This window comes from Gouania willdenowi, chromosome 13, assembly GCF_900634775.1.
Source record: "Gouania willdenowi chromosome 13, fGouWil2.1, whole genome shotgun sequence".
NCBI lineage: Eukaryota > Metazoa > Chordata > Actinopteri > Blenniiformes > Gobiesocidae > Gouania > Gouania willdenowi.
This window is the reverse complement of record NC_041056.1, coordinates 15,459,087-15,473,077: the sequence shown is the minus strand read 5'-3', so window position 1 is coordinate 15,473,077 and position 13,991 is coordinate 15,459,087. Positions and strand designations below refer to the sequence as shown.

Genomic DNA, 13,991 nt, shown 5'->3' with positions numbered 1-13,991 from the left:
GTCATGTATATATGTTGTTACACATATATATTGAAATTTGTCCTCTGCAATTTAACCCATCCCTGGGGAGCAGTCGGCAGCCATTTTGCAGCGCCTGGGGAGCTGTTCGGGGTTAAGGGAGTACTCCACAGAGCTCACTGTAGAGTCTCCCCGGGTGAGGGGGGTGAGGGGGGCTGGGTTCTTCCTAAAGTCTGCTATCATCTCCACTGTCTTTAAAACATTGAGCTCCAGGTTGTTCTGGCTGCACCAGGACACCAGCCGGTCTGTCTCCCACCTGTAGTCCGACTCATCTCCATCAGAGATGAGACCGATGATGGTCATGTTGTCTGCAAACTTCAGGATATGTGTAGTATATTTTTAGAATCAAAGAAAGATTAAATGTCAGATTTGTTTTGACTGCTGCACTGAAATGTATTTATTTACTTTTGGGGTAAGATCAAATTACAAGAGAACTTTATAGGTTCACACATGTTGTGATGATTCTTTTGTATTTGAAGCCACAAAAGTTGTGGTGTGTGTGTGTGTGTGCGCATGTGTGTGAAAGTGTCACGGTACTCCAGGGGCTCTTGCTGGCCAGCAGGCGTGCTTTATGGCTTTAATAAATGATGCTAATAGTGTTTTAGGATGAAGGGGAGCTCTGGGAAAGGTCATAAGCACTGCCTGCAGTGGATGGAGCTTTTTCTGGTCCTTCCAAACACACACACACACACACACACACACACACACCTTGTGATGATTCATTCAAGGGTTCTTGGAGGTGATTGACCAGCGGGCATGAATACCTCAGGCTGGTTTGCAAATCAAACATGAAAACAACTTTGCACTAACACAAATCTCTCTCTCTCCCTGCCAGGGTTGAGCACAGAGGGTATCTACAGGGTCAGCGGGAACAAGGCAGAGATGGAGAGCATGCAACGCCAATTTGACCAAGGTGGGTCACTTTCTTTTAATAGTACTAATTAGAAAATGCCCTGAAAATCAATCAATGTGTGGTATAGGCGTCCTTCCATCTGTAACAAACCTGAATGCCCTTAATTAACCAGGACACATTAGTTCTTCTGAGGGAATAGTGCGACGGAGTATTCGGGACACGTGAAAATAAAAAGAAATCTGAGCACTACGAGATTAAAGTCGGAATTTTTTTGGATTAAAGTAAAATTTCAAGATTAAAGTCAACTAACACCTATTAACAACTAGCCTTTAAATCAACCACTTCCAGCCTCCACAAAAGAGGCTATTTGCTTCAAATCAGTCTGATTCTTTTCTCAGAACAAACGCAAACATCTGCAAAGTGGCTTTAAAGTCCTTAAATTGATAAGTGTGGGGATGTTGGACCAAAAGGCTCAGTATTTTACCATGTGTGAAACCTAAACAGAAATATAATCTCACTAAATGCTCCACATTCTCCATAAAATGCACAAGTGAGCACAATACAGACACAGTCCACTTTGCATTTCATTTTTATTCTCATAATATTACGACTTTATTCTTGAAATATTGTGACTTTAACCTTGAAATATTATTATTTATATTTTTTTTAATCTTGAAATATTATGACTTTAATCTCATAAAATTACAATTTTATTAAGATATGACTTTATTTCTCGTAAAATTACAACTTTATTCTTGCATTATTCTGACCATAATCTCATAGTGCCCAGATTTTTTCATTTTAATGTGGCCCAAATCTGCAGTTATGGAATTGAGTTTCACTTCCTTCTTAGCGTTTTTTTGTGCTGCTTCATCGAGTGTTTACCTGCTCCTGTGTGTAGTGTTGTGTGTGCACGAGCACCTTTTGTGCACACATGCGTTACCCTGCTTGTGCAGGTCAGGTGTGCACCCCTAATTGAGTCCAGATTGGTTTGGTTAATGAAGCGTGCGGCTGCTCAGACAGATAATCAGGCGTGATGTGCTCTTTCTACCTGTGTGTGTGCGTGTGCGTGCGCGCGTGCGTATCCGTCTGCAGCTGGTTCAGGTCACATCGTGCTCGAATAATCAGAGTTGAAATCTGGTGTTGAATCATTGGAAGCCGCGGGCCAATAGGGCAAGACAATTACAGGAGACAACTAAAGCTCAGGTGCCTCTTGGCTGCACTTAAGATGGCACTTCATCAGCTCCCTGAAGATTCACAGAAGTCATTACAGAGGAAGGCAGCATCACACAGAAGAATTCATCCTCAGAAATCTGCACTCAGAGCTGGAGCTCGCCTCCGTCATTTACAAACTCATTATACAATTGGCTTTTGAAAATCAGTTTTCCTCCTGCCATGCACTTGTTTCAATTATCATCCAATGAATCGTACATACCCAAAATGTTACAGCTGGTCAATAATGTAACATTATTATATTAAAAAGTTTTTACCTTTTATACGTACACTACCGGTCAAAAGTTTTAGAACACCCTAATTTTTCCAGTTATTTATTGCAATTCAAGTAGTGGAAGTCCATTGAATAGCTTGAAATGGTACAAAGGTAAGTTCTGGACAGTCAGAGGTTAAAAAAAAAGTTTTGGTTACCCAAAATTGAAAAATAATGTACATTTCAGAATTATACAAATAGGCCTTTGTCAGGGAACAAGAAGTGGGTTAATAATTTAAAGCTGTTCTGCAGCAATGAAGGTTGAATCAGCCTTGAAAGCTGGTGCTACTAATTTCTACAGGTGTTCCAACTTTTCTTGGTTACTTCCAACCCCCTCTGTCTGCATAAAAGCAGTGTTGGAACACACTGTGGTACCAGACCCTCATGAGCATCTGGTGAACAGTATTGTTCATGGATTCCATCATTTCTTTTTTAACTCAAATTGCTTATTTGTTCTATGCTTTCATTTCAGAGTGCAATGATGCAATAAACTGAATAATTTTCAGTTATAAACTTTGTATTTTTCTTTATTTTTCTGTATTTTTGTTTGGACAAACACACAAAGTTTACAAAGGGTGGCATACAAAAAAACAATTTGACAGATACAATAAGAAAGTAAATAGATGCCTGTGAACTTTACAAGTCCTCTTTCTTAAAACAAAACTCAGAATTAGGACAATACCCTGTAATTATTAAAATCCAGAAGAGAGTGATTACGTTTTAAGTGTACCTCAAGGAAATTGAGCCCAGCACCCTTCACCTACTTCACATAATCTAATAATGAAAAGTTAAAAAAAAAAAAGAAACGTTTTTACGTTTTGGCCTCAGCATCTTGTTACATTATTGACCAGTTGTAACATTTTGGGTTTCATTATTTAATTTTATTTTTATTACATTTCAGGCTCAGCACTTTTGTTACATTTCAGGTTTCATTACTTTTTTTTTTAATAACAATTCGGGTCTTGTTACATTTTGGGTCATTGTTACATATCAGACTCTTAACACTGTAGGACCTGCCCAATGTTTTGCACCCACTATGAATGTTAGTTATCATTAAATCATGGCTTATATTGTGTGGGTGGGGTGTGTTACCACCCCAATGTTCATATTCCTGTTTCACTTGTTTATTTCCAGACCACAGCCTGGACCTGGTAGAGAAAGACTTCTCCATCAACACAGTTGCAGGTGCCATGAAGGCTTTCTTCTCTGAGCTGCCTGAGCCTCTGGTTCCCTACAGCATGCAGACGGAGCTGGTGGAGGCCTTCAGTAAGTCCTGCATCTGTGGGTTTGTTTAAGGGGACAAGGAGAAGAAAGTGATAAATGCTGGGAATGAAGAATCAGGAAAGACGCGCAGTAACTGGCTGAGCGTAGGCCAGCTAAATAAAAGCAATTGTTTTTATTAGTTTGGCTCATATTTGATAGAAACGCAGTCATTTTCAGTAATTCAAAACTCAATTTCTATTTCTTTTCTATTTCACTATTTCAATATCTAAACTGAAATTTGTTAGCACGATTATAATGGCACTACTTTATCATTATACTGATAAACAGCACAAGAAAATGTGCACATGCCCTAGCGATTCAAAGTAAATCAGGATCTGATTTATTTCAGATCACGGCTCATAGTTCAATAAACGCTCTCTTTCACAACTTCACTTTTTACATTTTCAATGCCACTTTTCTCCAGAAGCTCTCGAATCTCACGCTGCACTTGACGTAAATCTAGAACACATCCAAGGACGTTTCTACTGTCAAATGGAGTAGATAAAACTCATGACAATATTTTTGTGAAAAGCAAGAGGAAGTCGAAGTGTAATGGATTTAGACGAATTGTACACATCAATTGTATAGGTTCTTCAAAAGTAGAACTACAACAGAAAGTATAAAATAGCTCCTCACTCCCATTTGTGGAAACAAAAAATGAAGCTTGATGATCAAGATTCTATGGAAGAGGATTAGGACCACTGGGGAAAAAACTAAACTTAATAGAGCCACTGGAAGAAGAAAAAAAAACTTTTTTATTTTTTAAGTCTTAATTTTTTTCTGGTCATTTTTTGGGACAAAAGAAATCAAGACTTAAAAAAAAACAAACATCGGATTTTTTTTTTCCTTCATTCTTTCACGACTGGATCTGTGTTTTGTTTGTTTGTTTTTTTAAGTGGCCCTAATCCCCCATCCCGAAAACCCCAAAACCCCTGTAATCCAAAATCATCCAAGAGGAGAATTGGACTTTCCATGAGTTAAGCAGAAGAAAGGATGAGATGGAGATGGGAGGGTGTGAGGATGATTGCCCATGCTGATAAAAGGATGCAGGAAGTCATGAGAAAATAGTATGTTGGATAAATGAAGGTGCTTGTGCTCAGTTAATCTGTCGGAATGAAGATTTAAAGCATAGCTTAGCCTTTTGTTGCACAGCAGATATTTACTCACTAGCAGCGCGCCTGCGGTCACTCACTAAGCTCAGCATGCCAATGTGTTTTTCTGAGCATTCTTGGCGAGACCTCTCAGTCGTGACAGAGACCTGATAAAAGCCCCTGCAGAAGGAGGAGAGTCAAAATCATTTATTCAAAAATACCCAATTGGAATTGGCATTTTCAGATTTAGCAAAACTGTGGAGATAACGGCAGACTGAGGAGAAGCTGTTGAGTGTGCTTCAGTGCATGTTGTCATGGTGACCCATCCCAAACCGGCTATATGAAGTAACTTAAGTTTTGATGAATGTTGCAAAGCTGTAAAGGAAGTGGGGCTGTGGACAGTGTGTCTGGCTGGAATGTGTTTTTGATCCACACTGACCCACAGTGGGAATACAAACTCTGAGCGTGAAGCATGTTTTGTATTGTGGAACAACATCTGCAGCTCTCTGCTTCACTCACATTCACAGAGGAGGGACTGTGTTAGTCGGTGACATCAGTTTTTCTGACTCACTCCTCACTGCATCAGGCTGAACACACACTGTGTGTGTGTGTGTGTGTGTGTTTATGTGTAGTCTGTAGAAATGTGTAATGGGTGTATGCAGGGTGGATTTCTCCTATTGAATCTGTCAGGCTCTTTTTCCCAGAGTGTAGTTTAAAGTCCTTTTATTATTATTAATAATAATAATAATAATAATAATAATAATAATAATGTCTTCGATTTATGTAGATTATATGTGTCAAACTCAAGGCCCAGGGGCCAAATCCGGCCCTTTAAAGCTCCCATTTCAGCCCGCTGTAGAAAGTCAAAAATGACAGCGAAAACATGACTTCTTGTGTAAATAACTAATTCAGATGTAGGTATCTCAGTACCTCCAAATACACAAATTCAATGAAAGGCTCACAGTTTTCCCATACCTATATCACATGATGGAAATCATTTTTATCTTCAAATTGTTGTAAGTACTCTCAGGTACTCTACAAGTTTCCTCCAATGAATCTCCAAAATTTCCCCCAAACTACATAAAAATTGGTCACAAAATTAAGGAAATGTAGGATCCTGCAGTGTCTAATGCTTGGATATTGTCAGTGCCTTACATACTTTAAATACTGTTATACTGAAAGTGCAAACTAGGGCACAAGAAAGATAACATTTCTTGTTTTACCACCTATAATCTGTGGCCCACTTGAGATTAAATTGTATTTAGCGCCTGAACTAAAATGAGTTTGACACCCGATGTAGATGGTTAACCCAACTATTATCCTTGGGGTCAATTTGACCACATTCAATTTTTATCATTCAAAAAACAATAGATGAGTATTTTATTTATTTTATGCTTTATAATTCATGACTTTTCTTAATTTTATGCTGAACAAATATCGGCGTTCCTCTGGGGTCACTGTGACCCCACGCTGTTTTAGCTGTGTAAAAGTCGTCTGTCTGTGTGTGACATTACATCCCCACACCTGCAGACGCAGAGTTGATACTTTGGAGTTTATTTGAAAAGACTTGGATAAAAGATTTTCCAGATTCACCAACTCTAAAACTGAAGGTTTGACCTGATGGTGGCGCTAGAGAACAGGTCAAGGTTTTATTATTAAGGGGTTAATTATATATTCAACAAATAAACAAAAAGCCTGACACAAAAACTTGGTCAACAGTTTTCTAAAATTCATTTTCTGGAGGCAAATATCCCTAGGATCAGACTGACCCCAGTAGTAAAATGTGTTAGTAATATTTGAGGATAATAGCAGGGTTGAATCATGCTTGTGTGTCGTTTTGTCACTGAGATATGTGTGAAGATGTTCCAGGATGAAATCACTGTTTTCCGTATGGATTCTCTGAAAGATGAACAGTTGCTTTCCTCCAATATTTTGAAAATCTATTGTTCTATCGAGCTCTCTATCCCCACTCAGTCCTTTGATAGCTTTTCTTTTTATTCCTCTAATCTTTTCTTTCAGCCATCTTCCCATTTCTCCTCTAACCTCCCTTCCCTTCTTTCCATGTTCAGAGATCAATGACAGGGAGCAGCGTTTCCAGACGATGAAGGATGCTCTGCGTCGCTTCCCCAAGGAGAATTACGAGGTTTTCAAATATGTCATCAGCCACTTGAACAAGTGAGTGAGTGAGTGACAGGGTCAGAGACGGCCACCGGCAGCTGTGCTGACTTCACAGATGATCACCCAGTCAAGTGACCCGGGAATGATATCACTGCAATAAGCATACTGTGAAGACAGAGCTTTAATTCACACTGTGTAGTGATCTGTGTTTAAAAAAAAAAAAGCATCTTAGTGATTGGTTAAATACCTTTGGTCGACAGAGGGAATGCTGCTTTTTTGAATGTTTAAAATAGAATGTGCTCCTTTAAGACTGAAGAACGACACACAAAAGAAAGAACGTTAGCGCCATCTAGAAAGGCTCAGTTGGTTTCCCTCATTCATTTTTTTTTTTTTTTAACTAAGAAAATGTTTCGGCTGCTAACTGTCAGTCTTCCTCAGAGGCATCTAGTGATTGATTTGATGTATCCCTACGAGTTCTTTCATCAGAAAAGCATCAAAGCATCTACTGATCGCTTTCATGTGTCCCTGTCATCCCAGGGGGGCGTGGCCAGCCTGCACACTGAAGATGGTTCTAGAAATCTGCACACTGTGGACTTTTTGACCTAAGCAGTTGACCCATATGAGTTATTTTAAATGATGGGTGGCATAAGTCAGATGTAAAAAAGGGTTTGTAGTGCGTTCACATTAGATAGTATGGAAAGATTGAGTACGTGAGAAATACTATATGTATTTGTATTTGTACTATATGTCTATGTATACTATATCAGGACATTTTTGAAGAATGCACGTTGGGTACACTTGTCATACTCAACCGCCCCACAATGCATTGCGAGCGGAACTTAAAATCGTGCTGGAACCGGCTTCAAGCTAATAATCAAACATTTCCTTTTCAAAACAAAAGCATCTCTTCTTGTCTTCCATTAGTTTTTAACACTCTTATAAGTAGGTCTTTTGTTTTGAAGTTAAACGGAAGTTTTGTCAGTAGCACAATGGAGGGTCTCCGAAATGTTGGCATGAAATGTGTTTCCGTGAGTTTTATGGATCAAATGACCACATGTTGATATTCTACTTGGTCATTTTCTCGCTTAAAATGTTTTCAGAACTTTCAAAGGTGGAGAATCAACAGAGATATTTAGCCTCAGTGTGATTCAGGTTTTTTTTAATTGTAGGTTCGAAATGCTTCTTGGCAAACTTGGAAGTATACTCAGTGGAAACGCTCATTATCCTAATACTCGTAACCATACTTATAGTATATAGTAGACAGTGTCTACTCATTGAGTATTCCATTTCAAACACAGCCAAAGTTTGTTACACTCCTATTTTAGATGTTTTCAGTGATTTTGGCTCCTTTGTTTTCTATCAGGGTGAGCCAACACAACAAGTTGAACCTGATGACCAGTGAGAACCTGTCCATCTGTTTCTGGCCCACACTCATGAGACCAGACTTCACCACAATGGACGCCCTGACGGCCACCCGCACCTATCAGACAATCATCGAGAGCTTCATCCACCAGTGCGCGTACTTCTTCTACAATCAGCCCCTGGCCAACGGCCTCCCCGGCTCGCCCTCCTCCACCCTCTCTGGGGGAGGAACCTCGGCCTACTCCTGCATGGCCGGGGGCTACCACTCCTCCTCACCCGCCGCTCCGTCCCCGGCTCCCTACGTTCTTCCTGCCACACCTCCTGTCATACCTCACTATGGCCCTCCCATTCACCATCACCTTCTTCATCATCATCAGTCACCTCCACGGTCTCCTCCTGCCACCCCCCAGTCCCCACTGCCAGCACTGCTGCCGCCCTCTCTCCATCCACATCACCCCCCAACGGAACAACACACGCTGTGAACCGAGCATTAAGGGAAAGAGAAGAAGACGAAGGAAGGGGTCAGAATAATAGATTTAAAATTAAAGAAAAGAACCGAAGAAGGTGAACTAAAAACTGAGAGAGAACATGGGGAAGTGAAGCAGTTTGTGCAGGAAGAGCCTAATTATTAGGGACAGGAAGGAGGTGTATCAGAATATGTTGCTTTTACAAATGATGCGTAAACACACAAAAGCCACGACAGAGGAACATTATAACTAATTATAGAGCCTCAGAACATGCAAATATGATCCTCCTCCTCCTTCCATGGCACTTTGTTCATTTGTCTCTCAGCTCACGTGATCTGGACATGTTCTTCTTTTCTTAGAGCAATCCACACACAAAACTAATGAAGAGAGAAATGTTGCCAGTAAGTGATAAAAGGGACTCAGAGAGGGATTAGGATGTTAAATAAACAGAAGAATGTGAGTTTTGCTATTTTGGGATTGCCTTATTACACACACATACGTACACACCAACTGGGACTTATTGGTAATGTTTAGTGTTTCTCCTGAACAACCTAAGGTTTCACAGAGTTCTACTAGTTACTATTCTACACCACCAAAAAAAAATCCACACATACATACACACTGACAGGGAAAATCAGATAACTGAGGCAGTACGCCAAGCTCCGAAAAAACAAATCCAAACAGACTGGATCCGCTGGGCTACAAATTGGAGCAAAGGATTATGGGTGTTATTACACCCTTGGCATTCTGGGAAGCTCCTCCCTGTCTCCTGTTTGCTCGGTTGGTCACTTTGAACTCTAGTTTCATGAACCTGACCTTGTAAATACACAACACAGGTTGAAATGTGATTTTTTTTTTTTTCTTTTTTAAATGATTGACTAAAACTAGATTCCCGGGATCCCTGTGCAAACGTCTGAGGTGTGTATGGTGGCTTGTCTGTTGCTGGCTGACCATTTGTGTCCATGTAATTTAGTTTAGGATGCCTTACACCTCAGAGATTTCCATGATCGTTCCTATGTTCCGACTTTCTGTTGCGTCACTGGGGCTGTGTTAGGAGGAGGGATGGTCGCTGCAGTTTTCACAGTAAGGACCTTGATCAAAAAGCACTTTTTTGAGCACTTTGAAGGCACATTTTCATTTGAGGTTGCTTTGTCATGTCAGCCACCCGAGATTTTCCTCCCTACTTCTCTGAGAACACACCACTGACCCCTGCAGGAAGAAGTTAGTACTGCAGCTCTAAATAGTGCAGTCATGCTCAATTCCTCTTATTGTTTCTGCTGAAAATTACTCATAAACTGAGATTATATTGATTTTGCTTGTAGCCGCTAGTTTGAAACATTGCATTCAAACATGCAGTGAATAACATTGACTCATTTCATATTTTGTTCCTTTCTACTTTGGCCCAGAAGTTGATTACACTACCTATAGATACGCCATATAAAAAGTAAAGATTTTTAGGATTTATAGAGATAAACATTTAGCATTCAGTCAAAATATACGAGATGAAAAAGGGAGCCAAGAGTTCTGATCCTATGAAATGATTGGTAACCACTGCCACACAATGTTGCACCTTTGGATTCCGGACACTATCGTGGTCTTAGTAGACCTCGCATATTAATTTTTGAGAATGTAACCACTATTCCTAAATCCTCTCACCATTCCCAGTCCAAAAGGAGACCACAGACCAGAACAGACAGTCCATTCATCCTTCTGCATGACTGGAGAGAAGCATCACAGAATTCCTTGGCTCAGCCTGCTGTTACCGTAGAAACCATTGAGAGGAGGGGGGAGGGGGGGCAGAAAGAGTTTCTGATCGAAGCAGGCTTCGATAATGTGTGTATTAAGTGGGATTGTGTGTGTGTGTTAAAGGATGTTTGCTAATTCTCACCAAGGTCGAGTGCAGTCCCAGAATGAATGAAAACCCCTGTATGTCTTTAAATCAATTTTTGACCTATAATCAAAGAGCTTTTAAAACAGCTGTTTCTGTCCACACTACCTATTTTTGTTCATGTGCGCCTCTATAACAGTACATGTGTGAGTGTGCACGTGTGTGTTATGAGCTGAGCTTAGGAGATGGTCAGAGACAACAACAAAAGTGAGGGAGAGGAATTCTGCTCTTTCTCTCCTTGCGGTCATTACCCCACTGTGTAACCCTATTAGCACGTCCAGATTACATACAAACACACACACAGGGATCCTCACAGAATAGTGTGAGTGAGAGAGATGCGGACAGAGGGAGGAGGAGGGAAGATGGACAGCAAACTGGTGAATGGGATCATTATTTGGGGGAAATAGAAGGAGCGAGGAGGGGTGGTGCCACTGGTACTTGTTTGTGAATGCTGGCCAGTGGCGTTTCTTGTGTTTATCAATGAGTTCATACTGAAGTGACTGTGAGGCCGCCAAAGACTGTTAAAAAGGGGTTCAGGAAGAGATTGGAAGCAAAGTGACAATTTAGAAGAACAGATGAATTATAAAATGTGACTTTGGTTTTGAATGATGTTGGCTGCACTGCTTCCGTTTATTATTATTTTTGTTATTGTTTTTTGCAATGATGGGGACAGAATTCTTTTAAGTTAAACTGAGATACAAATGAAACTATATACGAATGACTGTTTATTGGTATGTTAGGGGGTCTAACACTGCCCTTTAGTCAGTGGTAATAGAAAAAAAAGAAGCTTCATTTTCATGTTTTTTGAATTTTGAATTACAAAATCTTATTTTTTTTTTTGTTTTCTTTTAACTGTTTGTGAATTTTCAAGAGATCAGCCCAATATAGTGCATGATTTCTTCCAGACTGAGGAAGAGGGCTCGAATAATCTCATTATTTTAGAGATTATGGAAAATAAAAAATGAACATGGGGTTGGAAATAGAAAAAAAAATGAACAAGGGGTTGGAAATGTACAAAAAAAAAAAAGAAAAAAAAGAAGAAGCTTTGTAAAGTGAAAAGATAACATAAACAAAGACATGTCTTTATTTGCCGAATATGGTGATTTGTTTCAATGGGAATGGTGTATACAGCAAGGCCTTATGTGAACTGTATCATAGTTAATAAATGAAATCTTGTAAAATTGCCTTTTTTTGTGTGCGTCTTTGTAACTAACAAGTGGAACAGTAAAATAATGTACTCAAATTTTCAGAGTAATGCTGCCGAGTTGCTGTGATTTCACAATTGACTACCAGTGTCTCACTCGAAAATGGCATTAGATCTGCTACATCAATACAAAAATGCTGAATTTTTTTCTCCCTATAGTGGTAAATATGAGAATATTGGTTCGAGTAAATTAAATGGACACTTTGCTATTTTCTAAACCATCCCAGAAAGCGTATACCAGCGTACAGAGGGTCAAAGCTGCCAGTTCATCACAACAAGGCACCAACACAGACCTGGACCACCATAATAATCTATAATCTAATCTCCATATAATCTATGGAGGACATGCAAACTCTGTTAGTTCAAACTAACACAACACCCAAAGGCTGGATCAGACACGGATGCCAACAGCTGCAGAAAAAAACTGGTGCTTGTGATGCAGATTTAAAGTCGGCATTGAAAAGTCACCAAGGTTTGATGCCATGGCAGTTAAAAATATTTTTACTGATATTAGAATATCTTTTAAAACATCATGGATTTTGTGATTTTTAATGTGATTACTTTTTAAGATCTCTATAGCCTAATATTTTTAATACTTAATGTGGACTATTCTGATTTTCTGATGGCATAACAATATTCAAGGATTTGGTATCATTTAACAATTTCAATGAATAATCGAACACATTTTCCAAACTTGTTCAATGCTGGCATGCATGACTAAAAAATGCAGAGAGTAAAGGTGGAAATATGGAGCTGGTCCAACCAATGTGAAGAACATCTACTACTGGTAAGTTTCCAAAGCAAATTTGCTAGCTCCAACTAACGGTAACCAAATGTACTGCTTGAAAAGAGAAATGCTGCTCAAAGTGCATTTAAATCCTGTTCAGAAAGCCTTTTTTGTTATTATGGGTGAATTAATTCTTCTATCCTGAGAGTATTCAATACATTATGTATTCAGGAGAAATAAATATAGGTTATTTACATAACCCCGGTTCTCTAAGTAATATGAGTGAGATGTCTCACTATGGGATATATGCCTCCGTGTCATATCTCATTACGCCAATCCTGATTGGCTGGTGAAATGTATTCATCTGCGACAGGTAATCCTACCTATGATAAGTACAGCGCCATTTAAATAGGCAAACCTCTCCTCACTCATTCAGTCAGAAGGGTTGTCTGGTGGGACATTTCACTCATAATACACAGGGAACCGGAGTTACGTAAATAACCTATAGTTCTCTTTCATTACATTTGTTTTGCTGTCTTACTATGGGATTTCGTAGCGCCCATATTGCAGGCAAGCTTATCGCACCAGCCCGCAGGGCAAGCACTGTACCGATCAGCACAGGAGAGCAGCCCATGCCACACACGGAGCGGAGACATCCAGTGGGTAAATCCAGACAAAGGTGTAGGGGGAGGACCAATTCGCCACCGCACAAATATCCTGAAAAGACACCCCCTGGAACAAGACCCAGAATGTGGCTAAACCCCAAGTTGAATGCATTGCACACGCAAGCCAACAGGTGGCTGCAGACCCTGAGCTCGAGCGGAGAACTCATCCTCCCATCGCCTGGGAAGAACTGAGCACACGATGAGTATACTCACTTTCACTGACATGCTTGGCTGATGCCAAAGCCAGCAGCAACACTGCTTTCAGGGACACAAACTTCAAGTTTGCACGTCCCATCGGTTCAAAAGGAGGACATTTAAGTCCCTCCAGAACCCCAGCCACATCCCACGACGGTACCAGCGGCCTGGACACAGGGAGGAGTCTGCATGCTCCTTTCATAAAACTAACAATCAGCGGATGCTGACTCACAGTTTTATCCCCAAAGCCCACGTGACAGGCAGCTATAGCTGCCAGATACACCTTCACCGTGGAGAAGGCTTTCTGTTTGTCAGTCAGCTCCTGCAGGAATGACAAAATCACTCCCACAGAACACTGAAAGGGGGTGTGTCCCGTCCAGTGACACCAATTCTCAAACACCCTCCACTTACAGTTGTACAAAGACACAGCGGTGGAGGTACTAGTACTCTGTGTGGTGGAAATCACACACTGTGAGAGCCCCAAGGCTGACAGATTACACCACTCAGGGGCCAAGCCCAAGTTTAAGATCCCCTCCGGGACGATGGGCATGTCGACAATGTCGCCCCTCTCGTTCTCCGAATGGTTCACCAGGTTGAGCCAGCGGGCCCGCTCCTGGAGGTCCATGGACCCCATCACTCTCCCTGTGGCCTGGA

General features: G+C 40.5%; 1 protein-coding gene across 1 annotated transcript in view; it reads left to right on the top strand.

The window, feature by feature from the left end:
• The window catches only part of arhgap35a (Rho GTPase activating protein 35a), an 83,652-nt gene extending 72,150 nt beyond the window's left edge, over positions 1-11,502 (top strand). Inside the window, exons 4-7 of the mRNA XM_028464153.1 lie at positions 854-931; positions 3,492-3,623; positions 6,781-6,886; positions 8,193-11,502. Coding sequence (XP_028319954.1) covers positions 854-931; positions 3,492-3,623; positions 6,781-6,886; positions 8,193-8,673 — 797 coding nt within the window. The 3' untranslated portion in view covers positions 8,674-11,502. The remainder of the gene's footprint in view (positions 1-853; positions 932-3,491; positions 3,624-6,780; positions 6,887-8,192) is intronic.
• The last annotated feature ends 2,489 nt before the right edge of the window (positions 11,503-13,991 follow it).